The 16,083-nt window shown below is 39.1% G+C and overlaps 2 protein-coding genes across 7 annotated transcripts in view; both read right to left on the bottom strand.

The window, feature by feature from the left end:
- The window catches only part of LSM8 (LSM8 homolog, U6 small nuclear RNA associated), a 37,541-nt gene that overhangs the window by 5,836 nt on the left and 15,622 nt on the right, over positions 1-16,083 (bottom strand). The gene's annotated exons all lie outside the window — the stretch shown is intronic.
- Positions 240-15,383, bottom strand: ANKRD7 (ankyrin repeat domain 7). The gene is given in 7 exon segments (XM_086395966.1): positions 240-532; positions 5,106-5,220; positions 5,223-5,239; positions 6,236-6,342; positions 7,563-7,732; positions 7,893-8,011; positions 15,002-15,383. Coding segments are annotated over 7 exon segments (933 nt in total). The 5' UTR covers positions 15,235-15,383; the 3' UTR covers positions 240-360.

Below are 16,083 nucleotides of genomic sequence, written 5' to 3' on the forward strand. Positions count from 1 at the left end.
GATGCCATTTCCTTCTCCAATGCATGAAAGTGAAAAGTGAAAGTGAAGTCGCTCAGTCGTGTCGGACTCTTAGGGACCCGGTGGACTACAGCCTACAAGGCTTCTCCGTCCATGGGATTTTCCAGGCAAGAGTACCAGAGTGGGTTGCCATTGCCTGCAAAAATGTGTTTTTTTTAACTATTCAAGACAATGAATAAAAATGTCTTAATCATTCAGTATGTTTTTATATTACATTTCACTCAACAGTGTCAGAATGTTTTAATCACTAATATTCTTAAGGATAGTGTTTAAAATATTTAGCATTTCAAAATAGGAGAAAATTTCAAATTTATATATTATTTGCAAAAGCAGTGTCCCTTCCTAAAAACCAAACAAATAAAAATCAACAAGGAAAACTACTTGTTCAATTTGTATTTTCTTACCTTCCTGCAGCTCTTCTGTATCAAATATAGTGCCCAAAGTTGTGTTCATAGAGTTAGATATCTGTTTAACTTTTTTTTCCTTTTCATTATTAACAATTAATTGATGATATCTCGCCATAAAGAGAAAATATATTAAATATATGAATTCCAACGTTCATAAATATTCAGTTCAATTCATAATACATAATTCCCAAGTGAAAACCATGGATGTTAGCTAATAATGCCTTCCCAATTACATCACACACTCAACTGCTGACCACAACCTCCTCTCAAGTCAACTGCATCAATAGACACCATTTTTGTTTTAGATATTCCCATTCTTGGCACTTCTTTTATTCCTGTAACCACAAAAAAACACTCACAAGGTAGAAAAAGGGGCTTTAGGTTATACTTGGTATATAGGTTGGTATATAGATTTTAGGGCTGTTGTAACAAAATACCACAGACTGGGTAGCTTAAACAACAGAAATTTATTTTCTCACAATTCTGGAGACTGGAAGTCCAAGACCAAGGTGTCAGCAGGGTTGGTTTCCTGAGGGCCACACAGGAAGGCTGTAACAGTTACAGGCCTCTCTCCTTGGCTAGTAGATAACTGTCCTCTGTGTGTCTCTGCATTCCTAATCTCCTTCTATAAGGATACCAGTCAGATAGGATTAGGGCCCACCCCAATAAACCATATCTAGCAAAGAAGAAACATTGTCTCCATGCCTGAAAAGAGCCCATTCTAGCCACTCATTAATAGGCATATGATTTCAGAATTTCAGTGAAAGGAATGAGGCAATGTATGAGTTAAAGCTAACTGTAAAACAAATATCTAAATATAATTCCCTTTATATTTGTATAAAGGGATAAAGGAGATGGTTTCCTTTATTTTTTAAAAAGCCTATTCTAGGCTTCCACTCTTACCAAATAATAGACCCTATGTACCAGGAAAGATTGAAGGCCAGAGAAGGGGATGACAGAGGATAAGATGGTTGGATGGCATCACCAACTCGATGGACATGGGTTTGGGTGGACCCCAGGAGTTGGTGGCACCCCACTCCAGTACCCTTGCCTGGAAAATCCCATGGACGGAGGAGCCTGGTAGGCTGCAGTCCATGAGGTTGCTAAGAGTCGGACACGACTGAACGACTTCACTTTCACTTTTCACCTTCATGTATTGGAGAAGGAAATGGCAACCCACTCCAGTGTTCTTGCCTGGAGAATCCCAGGGACGGGGGAGCCTGGTGGGGTGCCGTCTATAGGGTCGCACAGAGTCGGACATGACTGAAACGACTTAGCATCGGCAGCAGCAGGAGTTGGTGATGGACAGGGAGGCCTGGCGTGCTGCGGTTCATGGGGTCGCAAAGAGTCAGACATGACTGAGCGAGTGAACTGAACTGAACTGATATACCAGGAAAGCGAGCTAACAAATGATAATAAAAAGCAGAGACTGTAGATAGGCAATAGCTGTTACCCAGCAGAAGTCACAATTACAAAAAGCTTAGTTCCCATCACAAAAGAAAGGCATAAACAAAAAAGAGGATAGAGGCATTAGATTGAAGTTTAAAGTTATTTGCATTTTTTAATAGATTTTGATAGTTCTCATATCCTAAAGGTAACTGCTTAGTCATTAGGAAGTTATCTCTCTCCCCTCTTACCTTTTTGGAAAAAGAACAATAATATAATGCTTTTATAATTTTCAACACTAAAAATAATAAAGTAGTATTGAGATGATAAAAATTCCATTGTCATTTATTTACACTTAAATTACTGATGTTCTTTTTCCTTTCATAGTTTTCATGTTTCTAGTTGCAGCCTCTTTTTTTTCATTTAGAGAAGCTCCTTTAACATTTCTTGTAAAACCGTTTAGTGGTGCTGAACTCTTCTACCTTTTGCTTGTTTATAAAACTTTTGATCTCTCCATCAAATCTGAATGAGAGCCTTACTGTGTAATCTTGGTTGTAGATTTTTCCCTTTCATCACTTTAAATATATTGTGCCACTCCCTTCTGGCCTGCAGAGTTTCTGCTGAATAGTCATTTGATAACCTTATGGGAGTCCCCTGGTATATAATTTGTTGCTATTCCCTTGCTGTTTTTTAAATATTCTTTATCTTTGGGCTTCCCTGGTGGCTCAGAGGTAGAATCTACCTGCAATGCAGGAGATGCAGGTTCAATCCCTGGGTCAGAAAGATACCCTGGAGAAGGAAATGGCAAACCACTCCAGTGTTCTTGCCTGGAGAATCCCATGGACAGAGGAGCCTGGCAGGCTACAGTCTATGGGTTTACAAAAGTCAGTCACGACTTAGCAACTAAACAACCACCACTATCCTTTATCTTTAGTTTTGCCATTTTAATTATAGTCTGTCTTGGAGCTTCCCTTGTGGCTCAGCTGGTAAAGAATCCGCCTGCAATGTGGGAGATCTGGGTTTGATCCCTGCGTTGGGAAGATCCCCTGAAGAAGGGAAAGGCTACCCACTCCAGTATTCTGGCCTGGAGAATTCCATGGACTGTATAGTCCATGGGGTCGCAAAGAGTCAGACACAACTAAATGATTTTCACTAAGCTGTTTTGGTATGTTCCTGTTTGGGTTAATCCTGTATGGGACACTCTGCCCTTCCTTGACTTGGATGCTGTTTCCTTTCCCCGGTTAGGTAAGTTTTAAGCTATTATGTCTTCAAATATGTTCTCAGCCTCTTAGTCTCTCTCTCTTCTCTTTCTGGCACCCCTTTAATGTGAATATTAGTGTGCTTAATATTCTCCCAGAGATCTCTTAAAATTGTCATTTCTTTTCTCTCTCTCTCTTTTTTTTCCTGTTCAGAATCAGTGATTTCTTCAACTCTATTTTCCAGCTCACTGACCTGCAACATTTAGTCTACTATTATTTCCTTCTACTGGATTTTTAAATTTATTCACTGTATTCTTCAGCTCTGTTTGGTTGTTCTGTATTTTCTAACTCCTTGTTAAAAACTTCTAACTGCCTAGTCCATGCATCCTTCTCCTAGGTTCTTGGATCACTGTTACGATCACTACCCTGAACTCTTTCTCAGGTAGATTCCCCGTCTACTTCACGTAGTTCCTCTTCTGAGGTTTTATCCTGTTCCTTCACTTGGAATATGTTCCTTTACCTCATTTTGCATAACTTGCTGTTTTTATTTTTATGTATTTGGTAGTTTGGTTACATTTCTTTTGATAAGTGGCCTTTTGTAGGCCTGTGCACCCCAGCAGTGCACTCCCCTCTTAGCACCAGAGCTGCTTATGCTCTAGGGGTAGCCCCTCCCCCAATGTGGAGTGTATGGGTCATTCTGTTGTGGCAGACTGATTACTATGGGCAGTCTGGTGGACTTGGTTGGCTCCTGGCCTGGTTAGTCGCCAGGCCCTGCCTCATTAGTTGGCAGGGCCATGCTATGAGGTAGCTGACTAATGAACTCTGGGGGGCCCTGCGGGTAAAGTCAGGGTTCAGAAGACCCCAGGGCTCTTGCCTGCCTGCTGGTGGGTAAAGCCAGATCCTGGGGCAAGTGCCAGTCTACTGGTGGGCAGAGTTGGATCCTGGGGCCTGGTTGCAGGGTCCAGGAGTCCCAGAGCTGGTATTAAATCACTCGGCTTATGATGGGTGGTGGGTGGGGCCACTTCCTGACATAGTTGGCCACAGGGCCCAGGTTGTCCTCAGGCTTCTGTTAACCTGCAGATAGAGGGGCCAGATTGATAGGCTGCAGGGCTGAGGTTGTCTTATGGCTGTTGTCTGCATGCTGATGGGTGAGGTCTGTCCCGAAGCTAGAGCATGCTGGCTAGCAGGTGGACCTGGGCTGCAGGCTGCAGGGCTGGTGCTGTCTTGCAGCTGGTGTCTACCCACTGGTGGGTGGAGCTGGGTCCCAGGATCTCTGGCTGGAGGGCTCTGGAGAATCCCAGGTCTAGTACCTATGCACTGGAGTGTGGGTCTGAGTCTGTGCTTTCTGTGGGCATGGCCCTGTCTAGGGGCAGCTGTGGGCTCAGGGGTGTCTTTGGCTTTTTTTTTTTTTTCTCTTGTTCATTTTAATTATTTATTCCATAAGGAATATATGAATAAGTTATTTTGTTAAAATCTCAAGAAAGAAGAGTTTGCTTATACACTGTAATCGATATGGTATATCTGCATCTATATATCTGGAGGCCTTAAAGTAGCCTGTCTGGTGTGGGTGGGGCTGTGTCCCGGCCCAGTTAGTTGCTTGACCTGAGGCATCCAGCACTGGTGCCTGCAGACCACTGGGCCAGGGCTGCCCTGGTCCTGGGGCTAATAAGCCAGAGGGAGAATTCCAAAATGGTGCTTGCCAGCACCAGTGTCCAGGTGATAGAATGAGCTCCCCAAAATGATTGCCCCAGTGTCTGTGTCCCCACGGTGACCTCTGATTGCCTCCTGCCTCTCCTGGAGGTTCTCCAAGAACAGCAGTTGGTCTGACTTAAGCTCCTTTCAAGTTACGGCTTCTGCCCTGGGTCCTGGAGAGTGTGAGATTTTGTGTGTGCCCTTTAAGAGAGAAGTCTCTATTCCCCTCAATAGAAGAACCTGTGGTTCTTACACTGATGGGGAAATCAAGCATCCCCGGATGCTTGTGTCCAGAGTTCATCATGTGTTTACCCCTACTGTGGGCTTTGTACTTTGGGGCTACTGTTTCTTTCCTTATGCTCAAATTCCACACAATTGTTAAAAGATACACAATATCACTTACATAGTAAAACCATTGAAAGACGCATATTCCTCAGCTATGAATCCATAAATATCTTGGCAAGATAGGTCCACTTCTTGCGGAAGAAGACTGACTAAACTTGTGGGTTCATCACTGGAGCAATCATAAGGGCTGTTCTGGAGGAAGAGATATAAATATATGTCCATTTATGAATCTTAACAATGTCTTTTATTTTTTTTTAAGTTAGTCTTCTAAATTTACTGTTCAAATGTATGATCAGGAAAAGAGGGCAAGAATGTAAAATGTGGGGCAAATCTTCTCAAAAATGTGTGGTAATCACAGACCATACATATTATGGAGTCTGAAAATAAGAGTCCCTAGAAGCAACTAGTTTAGTGGTTTTCAATCCCTGCTCCAGAGAACTGTAATGTTTTCCAGAAAATGTGTCAAAAATTCTATGGAGAGGAGTGTCTGGGACTCTGAGTCCCCATCTCCATTTAACTGTAGCATATGGGATTTATAGATAGGGTTTCTGTAGAAGATTCTAACGTTACTTTTTAAAAAAAGAGTAACAATAACCTAAAAATCTGGCCCAACTGTTTGATTTTACAGATAGAAAGATAGATCCTGGAATCTAGATAATTTGTCCAAAATCCTATGGCCAAATCTTTTCAATATCAGATATATGTCATATATACATATATAATATAGGCTTAATTCAAATTGTGGACAAGAGCAGCCTGGTATATTTAAGAAATGAACACCTAGCATTTAACACACACACACACACGTACGTGTGTGTGTGTGTGTGTGTGTGTGTGTGTGTATTCCTATTAGATGACTATGGTTGCTGCTGCTGCTGCTGCTGCTGCTGAGTCGCTTCAGTCGTGTCCGAATCTGTGCGACCCCATAGATGGCAGCCCATCAGGCTCCACCATCCCTGGGATTCTCCAGGCAAGAACACTGGAGTGGGTTGCCATTTCCTCCTCCAATGTGTGAAAGTGAAAAGTGAAAGTGAAGTCCCTCAGTTGTGTCTGACTCGTAGCGACCCCATGGACTGCAGCCTACCAAGCTCCTCTGTTCATGAGATTTTCCAGGCAAGAGTACTGGAGTGGCTTGCCATTGCCTTCTCTGAACTATGGTTAAATGATCTTATTTAGCATTAATTATACCTTCGATTCTTATCTGAAGCATTCACATCTGCCCCACTCTTCAAAAGAAATTCTACCATTTCTGCATTATTTTCAGTAATGGCAAGTAGAAGTGGAATAAACCCATCCTGGAAAAACTATTTCAAAATGATTACTTTAAATACTGTACCAACATTACATGCCTTTTAGATTTAAGTTCAATTTAAAAAAATTAGTGTGCTTATAAGAAACCTCTGTCATATCTTATAATGAAAAGCTTAAAATGAAAAAGAATCTAGAAAAGAATATATACATAGACAGAGGAGTCTGGTGGGCTACAGTGTATGGGTTGCAAAGAGTCAGAAACAACTGAGGGACTAACACACACATACATGAATATATTTATAAATATATATGCCAGGGCTTCTCAAGAAGCACTAGTACTAAAAAATCTGCCTGCCAATGCGGGAGATGTAAAATATGTGGGTTTGATCCCTGGGTTGGAAAGATCCCCTGGAAGAGGGCATGGCAACCCACTCTAGTATTCTTGCCTGGAGAATTCCATGGACAGAGGAGCCTGGTGGGCTATAGTCCATGGGGTCGCAAAGAGTCAGACACAACTGAGCTACTAACACATACACACACAAATAAATAAAATAATAAAAACATAAAATATTGCTAACCAGTTAAAAAATAAAATTAAAGTTTCTACTTCAGGCTTAATTCAAATTGTGGGCAGACCAGTATGGAACATTTAATTAATGAGCACCTAGAATATATATAAATATTACAAAACATTAATTCACAATACACAGTTGGTTTGCTAGGGTTTCTTTTAAACTTGCAAGGCTGGCACTTATTTTGGCCTCTCATGAGGATAAAATATCAGTGAACTGAAGTGTTAGGAAGCTTAAAAAGGTATGCTCATCAATTATCCATAATATCTTAATAGGGGACTTGGATTACTTTTAGTATAACAAGTGCCTTTCTAATTTTACTCTATTCTTATAATTATTCATGAGCATATAAATAGAAAAAGATATTGTCTTTATGATTTCTAATCAATGTTCATTTATAGTGAAATCAAGTATTTCTCATTTGATGTGGTCCTTTGAACAATTTTAATTGTTAAACATAAGGTTGCTTTGGAGGTCAGGATTATAATCTAAAATGAAATAGAGAACGTTTTTTATAAAAAGAAAACTTGTCAGTATTTGATAATCTCATTTTCCTCCCCTTCTCCCTAATTTCATTTTGTAAAACTCATGCCTTATATAACATATGTCTCAACTGATATAAATTATCTGCAATGAATATCGTCTTTTACTGCTTTCTAAAATATCATGTATCATTTTTAATAGAAGGCTACCTTATTTTGAGCCTCAAGGTTAGCTTTGTGTTTCAGCAGTTTTTCAGCTAATGAGACACTTCGACAACAGAAAGCATAATGAAGAGCAGTGTTGCCATCTAAATCCACCAGATTGGGGTCTGCACTGTGTTCTAGAAGAACAGTAGCACAACTCTCCTTGTCACATGGTACTGCCTGTCAACACAAAAGTGATAGATGGCCAACAAATTTACTACTTAGGATCTGATATATTAAACTAATATTTAATACTATGTTTTAAAATATGAAATATAACAAAGGTTAACTAGGAGAAGAATTCAAATGCAATTCAATCAAAAAAGAAAAATCAACACCCCTTAGTCAATGGAGATCTGTTTTCACCATCCCAGACATTTACTTTGCACTGTTTCTCAGTTAAAAGAGAGACAGTATTTGAATATCCATTAGCACAGACCAGGTGCAAAGGTGTTCTGTATCGACATAATGAAGCACAAGTTAGAGATAAGGCTTAGTTTGAGAAGTTACCTACTATGCCAAAGAACATGCCAGATCATATATTGTTAAGGTATTTGCTTCATATACATTCAGATGACTCACTAGAAAAGACCCTGATGCTGGGAAAGACTGAAGGCAGGAGAAGAAAGGGACGACAGAGAATGAGATAGTTGAATGGCATTACCAACTTGATGGACATGAGCTTGGGCAAGCTCCAGGAGTTGGTGATTGACAAGGAGGCCTAGTGAGGGGTCCATGAGGTCCCAAAGAATCAGACATGACTTAGCAACTGAGCTGACTGATTTGCTTCATATGCTTACTTATATTTACACCAAATTCATATTAATTATAACTACTTTTTACAGAAGTAGAGATAAGTCTTAGTTTGATAAGTTACCTACTATGCCCAAGAACATGCTGGATCATATATTGTTAAGGTATTTGCTTCATATGCTTACTTATATTTACATAAAATTCATATTAATTATAATTAATTTTTACTGAATTAAAAGGCCCATATAAATGCCCTGAAGATACTTATTTAACTGGTTTCACTTCCAAGAGAATTTATGTTGAAAAAAAAATAGCTTTTTTCAAACACCAAAGTGAGTCTAAGCCTTGGAATGAATGATAAAATTAGATATCCAAAAAAAATCTAGAAATGATCTCTAAAACCTAAGATATTTGTTCCAGCTAATAGGAAGAAGGGACATTGCCTATGCTTGGAACCCCTGTTCCACAGCATGCTACACCTAAGTTGTGTGTATTTCTCTTTGCTTAGCTATTAAAGTTGATATTTGCTCTAAGAAGTAAACACAAAGGTGAAAAGCCTAAGGGTTCTCTTTAAGTTGTAGATCTCAGCCTAATTTTTAATTATTAAAATATTTTTTTCTTCTCAAAAAGCCATATTCTATGTGGCCTCCAAGAAATCAAGCACATATTCATGAAGTATAACATAACAGGTACTAATGACTCCTTTTAAAATTTGTAGTTTTTAGCCTGAACTGGACGTCAATAATCTTTATTTGTGACGGTGATATCATTATATTCTTACTAAAGGTACTTTTTGGAGAAGGCGATGGCACCCAACTCCAGTACTCTTGCCTTGAAAATCCCATGGAGAGAGGAGCCTGGTAGGCTATAGTCCATGGGGTCACGAAGAGTCAAACATGACTGAATGACTTCACTTTCCACTTTCATGCATTGGAGAAGGAAATGGCAACCCACTCCAGTGTTCTTGCCTGGAGAATCCCAGGGACGGGGGAGCCTGGTGGGCTGCCATCTATGGGGTCGCACAGAGTCTGACACAACTGAAGCGACTTGGCAGCAGCAGCAGCAAAGATAATTTTATAATATAAAATCTATATATAGATAGCTCAGGTCCTAAACAAAAGATTTTAGACACCATTTTCCACTTTATTTTAGATTCTCAAAAGTACTTTATGGGTATGTACCTAAACAGTACTTGTATTTATACTAAGAGGAGCAAAAGGTAGCCCATAAGGACTTGAAAATAAGGTAACTTCCAAAGAGTTAGACATAAAATCTATAGATGATGTTATACTTTACCATTTATGGGAGAAAATAAAAAAATATAAAAATAATTTTGAACAATTTGGAAATACACAAACTCCAATCAAAGTTATCTGAATATAATCTCTGGAAGGCAAGACTAAGTATAATACAAAAGAACAGAAACCTAACCAATTATATTATCCTATCTGAAGAAAGACTATAATCAGAAAGAGGATAGTCAGCTAGGTAATAGACGGAAACCAGAAGTTATTCGTGATTAATATCCTCCATGGTAAAGAAAATGTGAATTTAAGGAACCCACATTTCCCAGTCATTGGAAAGGATTACTTTGTTTTTGTGTAGAACAAAAATGATTCCTCAGACGTCATGATCTAGATGAAAATATCCCTCAAAATGATCTACCTTGTTTGCTGTGATTCCATCCTTACCAAACAAACTTCTGATAACTAATTTGATTTCTCAGAAATTACAAAACAGTAAAAGCACTGATCAGCCTTTTTGTTGCCATCCATAATTTGGCTTAATGGTAAACTTTCTTATGTAATAGGACATTTCTCCAGTCTTCAACCCAAATATATAGGGCCAAAAGGCTTTAAGCTGACCTAAAATAACTCCTTGTGATAGCATAGCAAATCTTAACAGATATATTGATCTGTCTCTTTCACCTACTGTTACACCTATTTCAAAAATTTAGTCTCAAGGAACTTAGGTGCTTTTTACTCAGCCTTTAGATCTACCTCTCTCTCCAGCTCTGATTTCCTTTTTTCATGAAAACAAGCAAAAACAATGCCAATTTCTCTTTCTCTGAGAGAAAAGTAAATGGCATTTGGGTAATTCCCAGTAGGTTTTCCAAAAGTAGCTGATGCATGCCTGCTGAATATTTCACTCTTCCAATTTAAGTCTAAACCCTACATGACAATGAAACTTTTATAAAGATCACAGAGCACATCTATATGCCCCAAGGAACACAGGAAATCAACCACAGAGTCAATAAAATAAAATAGCTATGAAAGCTTCAGTTTCTTAAGGAAGCATTGAGCGAAATATAGTCCTATGGTCTTCTACACAAAATTTGAAAACAAGACTAATCTATCCTGAGTAGGCATGAAACCTTACAAAGGTTATAATATTAATCAACCTTCAAAATAGTCTTAAAAAGATTTTTTTCTCAGAATATTTGGAGTCCTTTCAAATGAGTCATCCTGGCTTGAAAAGACAAAAAGTCTCAAGAATATACAGATTGCCTCCATTTCAAGTTTTAGATTAACTAGTCTTAATTTCAGATAATTAAGAATATGGAATATTGAAATATGCAGCAAGTAATGCCTTTGTTATGATCATTTACCAAATGTTTATACATACAAGAGCTTCTACAATATCAATACTTTTTCACCTAATGTCAAAAACCATCCTATTTTTTGAAATAGCTGAATGCAAAACATGTATTTACAAATATCTTAGCTACACACTTTAAAACCAAGTGTATTATTCCATTTCTCAAAAATACACAACTCTTATTAGTGTACCATATTGCGAAGTGAAGACTCTGATTTATATTGTTACCTTTTAACTCATGGTACTTACAAGAAATTTAAATCCCTGCAAGGCCTAGTGCTGGTTTCTACGGTTTTAGGTAAGCTGGTATCCTACTGTTTGATTCAAGTTTTGTTTCCTCCCAGTCTCTCACTCTCTCATATACCAGTGAAAGAAGTGTCAGCAGAGATTGTGGCCAAATGAAGAATTATCAGATCCCAGAAATCTTTAACTGAACTTTAGCAAAAGGAGTGACTCAGATGGGTATGAAGAGTCACTATTCCAGAAACTGAAGAGAAGTGCTACCTGATGCACAGGGTGCAAGACCAGAATACAGCTGCTGTCTTAAATTAGGTCATCGTGAGAACACCCCCCTTATCAACTGACTTGGGCTCTTGATGATAACTTAGAATTCAGGGTGAGTGAAGAAGTAACCAAGGAAGCTACCTCACACTAGATCACTACTTTCAACTGTAAACCAGCACTTTAGATCTAATCTGGGTTTGAGTAGTATGGTAGAAAGTGTTCATTTGGAATTGAGCCTTCACTGACCAGGCTATCTACAGATCTGAGGGACTTTAAAAAAAAAAAAAAAAAAAAAAAACACAGAAGGTAATTTAATTTTATTGCTGGGAGAGATATTAGACATCTTCCATTCATTTTTATACTTATTAGGTACATTGCTTTTAAAATTAAAACATAAATATAAGCCAAATAAACAAAGGACATTCATAAGGAGCTCTTCTGGTTTAATAAGAAATAGTTTGCAACAAGGCTTGCAGATCTTGGTTTAAAAAACACTTATCTAGTAATAATTCTGATTTGACAAGATGAGATTTAGGGTCAAGGTCATACAAATGCAGGACAGGCTTCACAACCTGCTCATTAACTGTCATGGTGTTTCTCTTGTTCTCTCCTAACCAGAAACTTCCACTTTTAGTATCATTATGTTTAGGAGAAAACATATATAGAATATTACCTCCTAAGGCCATTATTTATACGTACATATACCTACATGAGGCATCAGAGACCTTTAGCATGCTTCTAAAATGAGTTAATGCAGCATTATATAAATAACTATAAATCACTTAAAAAAATTGAACAGCACAAGGCATGTCTCCCATAACCATTCTTACTCTCTCTACTTCCCCTATCCAAATCTCATCTACTCTTCAGAAATAGTGATTTTAAGTTTAGTATGTATCCACTCATACTTTATCCCATTCTCAGTCTTTCTACACACACACAAATATTCAAATAGAATATTTAGTTTGAGACTTTTTTTCAGCATTATTCAGGTATAATATACAAAAAGTTTAAATGTACAATTTTATGAGTTTTGACCAATATATAGTCATATAACTGCCACTATAAACATGATAAAGAACATTTCTATCACTCATATCCCTTTATAATCAATCTCGTTCCTCCAGTCCCTGTATGAAGCACCTGGTAACTACTGATTTGCTTTCCTTGGCTATACTTTTGCCTTTTGAGAATTTCATAGAAAAGGAGTCACTTGATATATAGTCTTTATTATCTGATTTCTTTGACTTAGCATGACACTTTTGAGATTCATCCATGTTGCTGCATGTATCAGTAATTTCATTTCTTATATCAATATCATTTTATTGCTGAGTAATATCTTTAAGTTATATTTATCTGCATAGATACATATATATATATGTATTCATTCATCAAAAATATTTATTAAATACTTACTATGGCTTAGGCAAGGTTGTAGGTGATAAAGACACAGCAGCAAACAAAACAAAAATACCTGACCTTATGAATCATACCTGGCTAGTGGAAGAGGTCAACAAAAAAAAATACAAGGTACAACAGACAGTATTAAGTGCTAAAGGGAAAAATCAGGCAGGGAAGAGGAACAGAAAATGTCAGCATGGAGAGGGCATTCAATTGCAGGTAGTGTAGCCAGGGAAGCCTTCATTGATATGGTGACAAACCCGAAGGAAGTGAGACCAAGCCATGTGACTATCTGGGAGGGAAAAGTACCCCAGATAAAGGAACCAAAGGCTCTAACTACATGTCTGGCATTTCTGTGGAACACTAAAAAGGCAAGGGGGAACTGGAGATGAATGAAAGGGAGAGTTGTGGGAGGCAAGATCAGAGAGATACCAAGAAGTCAGGGTGAATGTTGTGTAGGGCTTATGAGCCTGGGAAGGACTTTGGCTTTTACCCCTAATGAGAAGAAAAGCCAGTGGATGTTGTATAGGCAAGGAAAGCATCACTTCACTTACACTTTAGAGGATCATTCTGGCTAATGTGTGGAGAATAAACTGGAAATGTTAGAAGACAGAAGACTACCTGTGAGGCCACTGCGGTGAAGTATGATGGTGGCTTTGATTAGGGTGGTAACTGTGAAGCTGGCAAGAAATGGCTAGATTTTAGATCTATTTTGAGAGTAAAACCAAGATTTCCTGTCGAAAGAAATGGAGGATGTGAAAGAATGAGATTAGTCAAGAATGACTCTAGGGGTTCTGGTCTAAACGACTGAAAGAAAGGATTTGGCATTTATAGGAAGAGAAGAGCAGATCTGAGAAGTAACAGGAGTGCAGTATGGGGATATGTGAGATCCCAAAGCAGTGATGGAGTGGAGCTAGTGGCTCTCACAAGCTGATTGTTAAATTCTCAGGAATTACTCAAGCCAATTGATATCACATTTGTAGCTTGAAATCAGGGCTTCTCTTCCCTTCTCCTCACCCCTACCCCGACTCAAAAGCCTGTTATTTAACATTTACAAACACACCACAGTCTATTAGATATCCAAGTGATAGTGTAGGCATTTGTATATTTGAGTCTAGGGTTCAGGGAGACACCCAGCTGGAGATAAAAAGTTGGGAAGCATGAAATCAGATACAGATGATCTCTCTTCACCAGTCAAGTGAGGATTAAGAGAAAGAGAATCATTTCAAGGTCTGAGGCTTCAAATATTTACCAGTCAGGAAGATGAACAAAACCAGCAAAAGAGTCTAAAAAGAACTGAACACAAAAGTAGGACAAATGCCAGGTGAACCAGTTGTCCTGCAAGACAATACAGTATTTCAAATACTATTGATAAGGAAGTAAGACACTTGGCTGAGATGCCTACCAGGTAAGACTGAGAACTGACCACTGAATAAAGTCATGCTGAGGTTATTCATGACCTTGTAAAGAAATTCAAAGCAGTGGTACAGGATAAAAGTCAGATAAATTAGATAACTCTGATTTTATTAAAAGAGGAGGTAAACCTATCCATAAGTTAACACAAATCCTCTAACCATAGTGATGAAACATGACATTTTACACACTCAATGACCTGAAAACTCCCCACAAGATTTAAGGGTGGCACATATAGAACACATTTTCTGTTATTAATGTCAAATACATAACTTCTTCATTTCTTTATAAAATTAGTTTTGTTTTTGCAGTAAGTGGTTGCTGATGAGCTTTTTGAAGATCCTCTATAACTCAAAAAAAAAAGTTTTTTCATAGGATATCTACATTAAAAAGTTTTGCTCTTTCAGAGTCTTAAAATCTTAACAACTACTCTTCTGAAACATTGCCTCTACTCTTTTTCTATTAGTACGTTAGGAACATGGAAAATCTTAGTGGCTAGGGACAAGATGTGCCACAGGGACAGACTGTAGGTCAGAGAGAGGGTGGAGTAAGCAGTGGAGATTAAAGCAAATGCCCTCAGATATCCAGAAGAGCCTTTCTAAAGAGAAGAAGCTGAAAGTTGGGGGTGTGACCCTTTGCCAATGGTTACCAGACCTCTCTGCTGTGGGAAACATGGAGTGACAAGCACTGGGGGGCCCAGACAAGCCATGATTCTGGTTAGAGGACCCAGTGGCCCCAGCTTCCCCACCATGCTGCCCTTCAGTCACTCTGATCACCTGAGTTCTCTGTCCTGCATGTTCACATCATGCTTCTTGAGCTGAAGACACTCCTTTACCTTCTCTAAATCCCCAACTGAGGCAGCTCTGTCAAGTTTCTTTAAATTCTTATCTCGAAGGATGTAGCCTGATTGGGCAAGGAGACCAATACTGGCCCATCTGCCTACAAGCAGGGGTGAGCAGGAACAGTGGGGCTCATCCTTACTTCTTGGTAAGGTAAAAAGCTTCTTCATGGCGGTGCCGGAGGCAGCCCTTCAGTGGGACCAGGAAGTCCTGGAACTCCTAACTTCCCCACCTACCTCTGGGCCCTGAGCCTCTGGCTTGCAGACCCCTCTGGCCAGATCCTCCCCCACAACGCTGGAGTCAAAGCGACCAGAGCTCCGAAGTGTGTCATAGGCAGGAAGTGCACCAAAGACCAGAACTAGGCTGGGCAGCTTTTCTCAGTTGCCTAGCAACACGCAGGGCCTTGGCACCCAGTGTTCCCCAAATCCAGATTCTTCCCCCAAGATCTTAGATTAACTGAAACACTCTCAGTCTTCCTATTAGATCGAGAGCCTTTGGGTAGAAATCTACCAACTTCCTTACAAATAATCCCTTTTCCTTGAAAGATAGACCCTAATGGCTTGAACTCTTACAAACCAAGATTTACTTTCTTCCTGGTGGAGATGAACCTCCTCCAGAAACCTTGCCTCCAGCCTACACCCTGCCTCTCACCAACATGATTCACATGATACAACTAGCCTTTAATAATAACTGAAATCCCTTCCTAATATCAATTTCAAACATACTTTTGAACACCACCTCTCATTTCAACTCACTCATCACAAAACTCCAAAAATCCTTCTAATTCTTTACACCCACAGTCCCATTAATTCTGCCACCTTTCAGTGACCTTGACCACCCCACTCTGTGTTCTCACTTCCCTGCATAACTAGATTAAATTCCACAGTTAATGATTATCACTCCCATGCATACACCTACAATAAGTTTGCCCCTATTCCTTTTCTTACTTGTCTGCCTAAATCAGACCTGCTGCTGCTGCTGCTAAGTCGCTTCAGTCGTGTCCGACTCTGTGCGACCCC

Source organism: Bos grunniens, chromosome 4, assembly GCF_055505025.1.
Source record: "Bos grunniens cultivar Pamir isolate PY7600 chromosome 4, Bosgru_T2T1.0, whole genome shotgun sequence".
In the NCBI taxonomy this organism is placed as follows: Eukaryota; Metazoa; Chordata; class Mammalia; order Artiodactyla; family Bovidae; genus Bos; species Bos grunniens.